Here is a 10,451-nt window from a genome sequence, read left to right on the forward strand (position 1 = left end):
TGTCTTTGCTTTTCCATACTTGGTTCATGCTTACCATCGTGTTCCTGCCGAGAGGTTATCCAACATTTTATTTCATGACTACAATCTCCATTTCAATTAAGGTAGCCGTAGGTGAATTAGTACAAACTTGCACCTTTACGTTCACTTCCTGCCGGGGCTGTGGAGTTGGAGCGATTTGGGCACCGGGAGTCAGTCAGTGGTTTCATAAACTGAGGAGTCGGGTGATTTTAGTATCAAATCCACAGCCCTGGTAAGTATTAGACTAGAGTCTTAGCCATTTTGGGTACCTGAGTTGGAGTCATGGTTTCATAAACTTAAGAGTCGGAGTTGGAGTCAGATGATTTTTATACTGTCTCCACAGCTCTGCTTAGGGTGGAGTCTGTACAGATGTATCAGTAGCCTGTTGCTATGGAGGGGGGGGAGAGCAAACAGCGCAGTACATGACAGATCAGCCGGTGTGTGTAGGAGAACCATGGCCTCGGCCCACAGACGGCTGATATTATCCGCCATGCTGATCGCCCTCTGATGCACTGAGGGAGAAAGGGAGCCACTGTGCGCGTGCCAGATTCTCTGCAGCCCCAACTGGTGACTTCCTGCAGGTCTGTATTTGTAACACAACGATAACACTTGTTCACTAGACGCACTGAGGGGGATCCCTGCTCTACCCTTAGAACTGAGTATGCAGGAGCTATGAGTGCTGAGATATCAAGCTTTTAATATCAGTGGAACAATAAAATACTGTAGACATAGGAGGATCAGACACAGCATAGGCATAGCAATCAAGTGAAGAACAGAAAAAAAAGCAGCAGTGCAGGATCAGATGCAGCACTGACACACTGACATAGGTATCTATATAAGGAAAAACGGGCATGTCTTCGACTAATGAAACTTAAAAAAAAAAACCCTCTAGCTCTGCACGCCAGTAGTAAACATGATTTCTCCCATGCTGCGTAAGGCACGCTTTCTTTACCACACTGACAGGGCAAGGGGATTGTTTTCCTCTTTTGCTTATCTCCTCGTCTTCTCCTCATAACACATTCTCTTTGCCTTTAAGCCCCATCTACACGATACGATTCTTTGTACAATTCGATTACGATTCTTTTTACGATTCAATTAAATCCGACATGTCCAATCGGGACTTGATTCAATTCGATTTGCCATTGTTTTGCAATGGCAAACCGAATAGAATCGTAATCGAATCGTACAAAGAATCGTATCGTGTAGATTGGGCTTAAGAGATGCTGCTTTTTTGGTAGTTGGAAGAGCTGTTATTTCCTACAATGCAACAAGGCTCCCACGGTGTGATGTCAGTACCTAGGTGCTGACATCACACTGTAGGGAGGGGTTTCTCCGTTTGAGAAAAGGTACAGATTTATCGTAGGAGGGGGGGGGGGTGTATCAGCTACTGATTGGGATGAAGTTCAATCCTTGGTTACAGTTCCTCTCTAACAACTTGTATCTGTGTGATATTCCTTCTCTGGCTGGCAGCTCTCCACTGACTGGGACACAGTCACATGACATAGGAGGCATCATGACGACATACACATTTGTCTCGCCTCATTAAAAGAAAGCAAATGGTTATGATTGGGAGGGAGAGGTTGGCAGAAGGTGAGCAGGCGTGGCTTGCATTCTATGCTAATTGTAAGCCCTGTATGGAATACCTGGAGATAGGCCTGAACGATTTATCGTTTTTTGACCGAAAATCTCACGATTTTCCCCCTTACTGTGCAGCAGTGTACCAGTTTAGGCTGGCAGTCTTATCTCCCGCTTGCCGCGGCTCTCACTGTCTCCTCACTTGTGGCCGCGTCCACCCGCTACATCATCACAGGGTTCTTAATTTCTCCCTCCACCTTACCTAGTACGTCATCGGCTGGGTGGGTGGGCGGCCGCGGCAGGCTCTCACTCTCTTTCGCTCCGCCAAGCTAAGTACATCATCAGCTGGGCGGGCAGCAGACTCCGCCCACAGGCACAGTGTGTGTGTGTATGTATATATATATATATATATATATATATATATATATATATGTATGTATGTATGTATGTATGTATGTATGTATGTGTACACACACACACACACACACACACACACACACACACACACACACACACACACACACACACACACACACACACACACCACAAGCCAAACTGTGGTTCCACTCCTGCCAGGCTTGATAACTGGCCAAAGCCTGCCCTGCAGAGTGCAGAGCTAAGGTCGGACTCTACTGTCCACTCAAACTGATCCTTGAGGCTGGGCTTAGGACAGTGCACAGCGGGAGAAGGGCTGTCACTGGATTGCTACTGGCTGCGCACAGCGGCAAAGTGTCGTAATATTTTCAAAACCACTGCTTTGACGATCACGTGACAGGATCGTCTTCTCCGAATTTGTGAGGCCGTGAGCCGTTACTCTATCTGCACAGCAGTTTCAGGAGAAGCACTGGACTGACCTGCAAGCTGCCCTCTCACCTCACTGACCCAGGATTTGTTGTGTTAGGGCCTGCCGCGCCCGTAGCCTTGCGGCTATCACGTGGTGATCATGTGTTCTCTAGTCTCTCACCTAAATTCACATAATGCAGTAAGGTTTACAAACATGACAGACCATGACATCATCCTATCAATTTGATAGGATGTTATTTTCTGTCACTGCATGTTTGTAAATGTTACTGTGTACATTGTGAAATTAGTGCTAAAGCTGGATTTGAAGAAAATCGTGAATCGAATAGAAATCGCAATTTCTGACAGAAATCGTGTGATTCAATCTTTTCCTAAAATAGTTCAGGCCTATCTGGAGATGAAGTTTTTCTTGTGGAGAGATGCAATACAGAACTAGTGTTTTTACCAGTCTGCATGTGAACTGTCTTAAAAGTCAATAGACTTCTTGGTTTTGTGAAAAGGTAAGAACATGGGCATTTCTGACATTTGCAACATATAACCGCATAATGTTACCATAGACGGGGCAGTACCAGTACCATGCTAGTTCATACACTTAGCATAAAAAAATAACACGTAATAGCAGTTACCCCCCCCAATTAAAGTAAACCAGAGACGAAGCACCCTCATGTATTTTACCATATATATCAATGGGAACATTAGAGAAAACACCTACCCTGCTCTGTTTCATCCTTCACTGTTCAGCTTGCCGGTTATCAGCCCTGATAAAATCCCTGACTGAGCATTCAGTCTGGCTTTGCTATAATGACTCAGCTATAATGATTGCTGAGCAGAGCCACAAGGGGGCAGGCTTGGGCTTGAAAAGACATCAGAGAAGACAGACTCCGCTATAATGAGTCCTGAGCAAAGCCAGACTAAATGCTCAGTCGGGGATTTTATCAGGGCTGATAACAAGCAGACTGAGCAGTGAAGGATGAAACAGAAAGCGGGGTAGGTGTTTTCTCTAATGTTCCCATTGATATATATATGGTAAAATACATGAGGGTGCTTCGTCTCTGGTTCACTTTAAGTACATTTCTATGTGTTTATATGCTTATCATTACTTGTATATATGGGCTCTTCATAGAACTACTTTAGACCTTTATAGCAATCATTTTGCCGTAATTTTGCATTTTTAGACTTGTTCATGTACAAAACTTGTGTTCTCTGCAGGTACAACTGGGTGCCACTAGTCGGATCTGATCTGAAGTACAAAGTAAGTGAATATCTTGTATAGCAGCTTTTGACGTGCTGGTGTCTGTTTTTCTTTTTCTTTTTTTTCTCTTTTTCTTGAAAACCAGACTTGTACTTTTATAAGTCTATCTTAAAAAGGAACTGTAGTGAAAAGAACATAATGAATGTACTTGCTTATTGTCTACAATATTCATTATTAGATTATTTAGCCAGTGTTTGCCCATCTCTGATTTACATCTCCTCAGTTTACTTTCACCTCAATTGAAGCAGCTAGTTGGGGCTACCACTGCAGAGAATTTAGCATGTGTAGGGCAGCCTCAATGTATCGGCGAGAGATCCAGACTGTTGAATAGACTTGGCCAAGCCTTTTGTTAATGTGTTGAGCTGAAGACCCTCCTGCCCCCCCCCCATAGCAACAGAATGTGTCCCTGGCATGTAGGCTAGCGATGTGTCTACAGAATTTGGTCCTGAACTGTCGCCTGAAGGGTAAAGACCCGACCCCTGCAAGCAGCAGTGTGTGCATCCGCGCACACATCTTAACCACTTCTGGAACTCGATGATTGAATTCCACGCCCTGTTTTGATCCCCTTACTGCTGCCAGTGCATAGATTAAAATCATTGTGCCCCCCACCCCACCCCCACCCCCTGTGTACATCAGCCACCCTGCTGTCTCTATGACGGCAGAGCTGTGTGGGCTGGTCAGGAGCAGTTTTTATTGGCTCCTGACCCTGTCATCACTGTGAGCCAATCGCATTGGCTTACATTAATGGACAGTGTCATCAATGGTCCTTAAAGCGAAATGAAACCCAGCATTTCTTCTTTGCTCTAAAAAATTATTCACAGCATATTCTATACAACCAGCATTTTTTTTTACTAGAACAGCATTTAAAGGGTTACATACAGGACTTGAAAGTTCAGTGCAGAGAAATCTGGACGCATCCGAAGTTTAGATAATGTTATCTTGTGTTTACTTAATTGTATAAAGTGAGGAATGTGACACATTCTCTGACTGTGGAGAAGCTGCTGGACACAGAGAGACACTGAAAGCATTTCCGCCTTCAATACATAATGAATAAAACCAGTTATGAATAGAATGCAAAGTCAGCTCTCAAAGCAAAAAAACTGTACTTTTGGGAACTTGTAATTTCTAAATGAATAATAATACCTATGCACAAAGGCAAATATGATAACCGTATGGCATATAAAAAGTAGGAAAAAATGTTTTTATTGATTATTATGTCAGGGATTTATAAATCTCGCTTCATAGCTCATAGTTAGCAGGGGCACGTGTGCCCCTGCTAAACCGCCGCAATATCGCTGCTAAACGGGGGTCCCTTGACCCCCAAACCCCCCACTGCGACACTTGGTCACAGACTTGGTCGCTCCTGGAGGCAGGGCTAACGGCTGCAGCCCTGCCTCCAGTCGCGTCTGTCAGCGGCGCATTGCCGCCTCTCCCCCGCCCCTCTCGGTGAAGGAAGACTGAGAGGGGCGGGGGAGAGGCGGAGATACGCGCTGACAGACGCGCGTGGGGCAGGGCTGCGGCGGTTAGCCCTGCCCCAACCAGAAAGCGCTCCCCCGCATTACGGGGGGGATCAGGGACCCCCGTTAAGCCGCGGTTTAGCAGGGGCACACATGCCCCTGCTATTTATTAGGTCTGAAGCGAGATTTATTCTCGCTTCAGACTCTCTTTAAGGGGCAAAGACTGCTGGTACGGAAAGATTTAAAACTTTCCCTTGAGAGGTTTGTAAATTATGCTTGCTTTGTGGGAGGGCAGCGTTAAATTATCTTACCTACTGGGGCTGCTCCATAGAGCATCTATGGAGGGCATCCATCAATGACACAAAGCCGCAGGTCAAATTGCCCGCGAGTTGAGCGCATCCCTGGCCACTAGTGTATGCCGGTTCCCGGGCAATGATGCGTTCCAGGAAGATGAGCCTCTTTGGCCGTTAGTGCATACAATAGCAGCTGGGGTGACACTGGACATCACGGACACTTTCAACTGTGGCTTTACGCCATTGTCGGCTGCAAGATGGATGCCTTTGTGGAGATTAAAGCTACGGAGCTGTCCCTGTAGGCAGGTTAATTTAACACTGCGTGTATGGGGCTAGTGGAAGAGCGGCGGATTTGGAAGACGGATGGGCACCGTGACACAGGACAGGTAATGTATAAATGCACACATTTACATTTATAAACTGGGAGTTTTTTTCGCTTTCGTGGCTTGTCCCGATATTGCACCCGATTGACCAGCCTGGACTGACCTTGCAGCATATTGGATCAACATGCTTGGGCCAAACTTGGTCACATCGTTGCTCAGGCATGCACTTGGCAGAACCGTTTTTCATCTGATTCAGGTCGATCGTCCGCCAAGTCGCTAGATGTAGGGGTACCTTAAGAGTCTACTGTAGAAAGTTTTGAGATGATAAAAGATGAATCCTGTGTAAACAAACCTGAATAAGTATATATAATTATTCAAAGCGGGATTAAACTCCAATAATAAAAATGTAATTCTACATTGATAGAAATGTATATAAATCATTACACAGTCAGGAGAATAGACCTATTTGAACCAGCAGTCCCTTCTTTCCAAAGCTGAGAAAGAGGAGGTCGCTTTTCATCGATTGCTGGAGCGATTGCGCTTTTTATGTAGAAGTGAGCTCAAGATGGACGCTCATCCAGGATAAAAATAAAATAGTCTTTACCATGGTACCACACAAAAAGATGTTACATTTATTGTGATGGCGCCAAATTATGATTTTTTTTTTTTTAATTCATCATGTATAGAGTTTAATCCCTTTTTAGCTGCAAATTTAATTAAAAGCTTGCAAGTGCTGCAGGCCAGTCTATTTTAAAAAATGTAATTTTATTTCTTAAGTGCAATATTTTGTCTCCACCATGTAGCACACTTATGCAGGATTTGCACACATTAAAATCATTCACATTTTCCACATACTGTGGCGTGAAATTGCAAACCAGCGCACATACAATGAAAATCAATGGGCCAAAAACAAGAAAGTGTGATGCAAAAAAAAAGTACTATCATAGGTAGCACGGTGGCGTAGTGGTTAGCACTCTAGCCTTGCAGCACTGAGTCCCTGGTTGAAATCCCAGCCAGGGCACTATCTGCACAGAGTTTGTATGTTCTCCCTGTGTCTACGTGGGTTTTCTTCAGACACTCCAGTTTCTTCCCAGATCCCAAAAAACATACAAATAAGTTAATTGGTTACCCACTAAATTAGCCTTACTGTGATACATACATACACATATGACTATGGTAGGGATTAGATTGTGAGCTCCTCTGAGGGACATTTAAGGGACAAGACCATATACTCTGTACAGCAATGCGAAAATTGATGCTACTTTATAAATACTAAATAATAATTAGTATAGTACTTTGACTGTATATAGAGCAATTTTAATACCATTTTCCCCCACTAGATGGCAGCATTAGAAGGCAGGCCAGATGGCACACAGGACTTGTGCTATCTATAATCATGTGCATGACCACACTGGCGTACAAGTAAAGACTAGTAAACTTGTGTCTGGGGCTGTGGCATGGTTATCTTCTCCAAGGTAACTTGTGTGCATTGCTGAAAAGGTTAAAAGCATCAGGGATTGTTTGAAAGGTATTTAATCAATCCACAATGAATACTCCCTATGGTGCCCATACATGGTACAATTTTTTTTTGTTCGATAATTTAGTTTGATTATTTTTTTTGTTAGATAATTTTGTTCGATTATTCTGTTAGATCAAATATAAAGATTTTTCCAACATGTCCGATTGGATTTTCTTTAAAAAAAACCTGAATAATCGTTCGTTTTTTCTTGATTCCCCCCCCCCCATAAGAAATCCATGTGCATGAATGGTTTCTCAAGATATTGCCTCACAGTAGGGGGTTGTTACTTGACCAATGCTGTCATTAATAAAGGGGTACAAGCTGTAATGATGAGAAAAATGTTATATTTCACAGATGTAGGTACTCCTGGGAGGCGGAGCTCTGCCTAAAGGTGGCCATTAATGATGCAGTTGTTCAGACAATGGATCATAATATCGATCGATAAAATGATCGTTCCTGCCCACTGATAGTAGAAAAGCTGCTAACCAATCAGATTGATGGAATCGATTAAACAAAAGGATTGATTCAATTAATCTGATGGAATTGGATAGCAGCATTCCTTCTGTTAGTCTGTCTGAACAATTGTTTCCGATCCATATTACGATCGAATTGGACAATCTATCATCCAGAGAATTGTATAGTTAATGGCCAGACTTGCATGCTGAAGTCATCCCATACATACAGCACAGATCGCGCTATCTGATGGGACAGAACAGCTGGATGGGTGTTCTTCCCTTTGTTAGGACTCTTTCACACTAGCTAACGCGTGCATAAACCCGATTTCGTCTTTTATAGCAGTGTTACAATGTTGATGCACCTGTTTTTATGTATGTGTTTTAACCACTTGGCAACCTCTGCCACGCTTATCTACGCCCCTTTAAAATTCACCTGAGTCACAGGGGCGTAGATAGGCAACTCCTGTTTATTTTCCTGCTGTGTGCGTACGCGTCGGGCACCCGCTGGTCCGTGATTGGCTGATGTGAACATGTGTTCAGATCAGCCAATCAAAGTGCTTGCAAGTTTGATTGAGCACTGCCAAAGCCAATGACAGTGCTCATTCATTCAGAATGTGTGTAAACATTGCATCAGTCTCTATGCTGTTACAGTTACTGAGATCTCTCCTGAGAGGATCTCAGATAACTAATACAGCATTAGTGAGTGATCAGCATCAGTGAGGTTTTTAAAAAAAAAAAAAAAAATTATACCCCCATTAAGCCCATTAACCCTTGCCTCCCTTAAATGTGAAAATTGCTGTGGTTTTTAGGTGAAAAACCCTGTGGTTGAGAAGTGGTTAAATTTGGTAATATTGATTGATTGGAAAATCTTTTGATAATTGTATTGTCTAAGCGAGAGGTATATGGAGGCTTTTAAACAATGGCTAAAAGTGTTAGAGGCAGAGGATCAGCAGGATAGCCAGGTAACTGGTATTGTTTAAAAGGAAATAAATATTACAGCTTCCATGTATAGCTCTCTTTAGGTTTCTTTAATATGGAATGGGCAGTATACATGCATTCATTAATATGTGTTTTACTTTTTGGACGGTGCTTTTACTGACCATAAACTAGCTGCAGTGTGTATCCCTACATGTTTGTATATATTTGGTTTCTTTTTTATATCCAGTTGCCACTGTCCTTACAATGTATTGGTTGTCTCTTCCAGTTGCAGGAGAACCTTTCATATGTGTATGTCCTGCACATGAGTACAGAGGAAAAGGCCCGGTTGCAGGACATGCTCAGTCGGATGACCTCCAGATCTTAGCCTCAACAGTGAAGGTACCGTATTTATTGCTAAGCCTTGGCACCTAGCCAAGACATTACAAAAATAAATGTGTACTATTTTGCTTCGGTTGTGACTTATATTATTTATTAGGCCCCGTTCACATCACAGAACGCAGGCGCGTTCCGTTCAGAACACAAAGCACAGGAACGCACGTCATGTGCGTCTCTGTGCGTTGCGTGGCTGATCCCATTCACTGAAAGTGAATGGGACAGCCGCGCGTTTTGCTAGGAAACGCGTGCAGCCCGCACAGGTCCGGAACGCATGCAGTGTGAACATCAGACAGTGCACTCTATGCACTGTCTGATGTCGTGCGTGTCGGCCTCCCGCACGCGTTCCCGAAATGCGGACGGGAACGCGTGCAATTCATTAGTTGTACTGAGATAGACAAGGAATTAACAATCCGATGCATATATAAACCCTGGACGGCCCTTCATGTGCTTAGAAAAACTTTATTTATACAAAAATTGAACAGACCACACAGCAGCTGGGTTCCCCTATTAAAAAAAAACTTAAAATCAAGTTCAGAACTGGAGGGAGCACTCCTTCCCATTATATTTCCACCTCTCACTATCAGTTTATTGCAGACAACTGGTCGCTCAGCCAAAGCCTATGCCAACCGTGTCTGCCACCGATATAGTGAGTGTATAGGTGGACCCACCACCGACGCACACCCTGAGTCCTTTATGGAGCTGCAGCTACACTGATATCAATGCACTTCAAAAGTCCGTGGGCGACTGCCCTCTGGTTTTGCAGACCAATCTGCGTGGCAATAACAATCTCAAACAATTGCTTACTCCTGACTCAATTGGCACAATGTCCCTTACATAATCTGTTTCTGATCTTGTTGAGAGATAATGGTGTGAATCCAGGAATAAGGCAAGAGTCCACGGTCACAGTGTATGACATGCAATTCCCTGCAGGGCTTTGTGGTGTAACTCACGGCTCCCTCAGTGTTGTGCTTCCGGAGAGGATCTCCACGTCACTTGGCCGCTGCCTAGTTTGCAGAGCTTCGGCTCCTAAGAGCGAGCCTCTGTTTGCGCTGGCCTGGCATTAGCGTGTACTCTCACTTCCGTGTGCGGCTCCCAGTCATGTCGTGGGATTCGTCTTCCAGCGTCCGGGTCACGTGAGCGCTCACTGCAGTCCAGGCTCCTCCCGCTGATGCATTTCACCCGCCCACGGGGCTTTATCAAAGCAATGGAGGGTTACATGGTATAGTTCAGATAGTCCTTTTATTTAAAACCTCAGGGGGCTGGACCAATCAAGAGGGACGGACCTTCTTGAAGCACAACATCAATTAACACTGATTCTATCCACCACACAATTCTACTAGAATCAGCATGCATACGTCCTTAGGATTGAGCATCTCCTGCTTCACACACATGAAGCAGAGTTCTCCTTCATGGTCGCGCAGGCGCAGTACCTCCAGGTCGCTCT

The 10,451-nt window shown here is 44.2% G+C and overlaps 1 protein-coding gene across 1 annotated transcript in view; it reads left to right on the forward strand.

The window, feature by feature from the left end:
• The window catches only part of LOC137525565 (uncharacterized), a 76,596-nt gene extending 67,518 nt beyond the window's left edge, over positions 1-9,078 (forward strand). The window contains exons 20-21 of the mRNA XM_068246702.1: positions 3,604-3,646; positions 8,898-9,078. Of these exons, the coding sequence (XP_068102803.1) occupies positions 3,604-3,646; positions 8,898-8,996 (142 nt within the window). The 3' untranslated portion in view covers positions 8,997-9,078. The remainder of the gene's footprint in view (positions 1-3,603; positions 3,647-8,897) is intronic.
• Positions 9,079-10,451: the final 1,373 nt, after the last annotated feature.

The sequence above is a fragment of the Hyperolius riggenbachi genome, chromosome 7, assembly GCF_040937935.1.
Source record: "Hyperolius riggenbachi isolate aHypRig1 chromosome 7, aHypRig1.pri, whole genome shotgun sequence".
Classification (NCBI taxonomy): Eukaryota; Metazoa; Chordata; class Amphibia; order Anura; family Hyperoliidae; genus Hyperolius; species Hyperolius riggenbachi.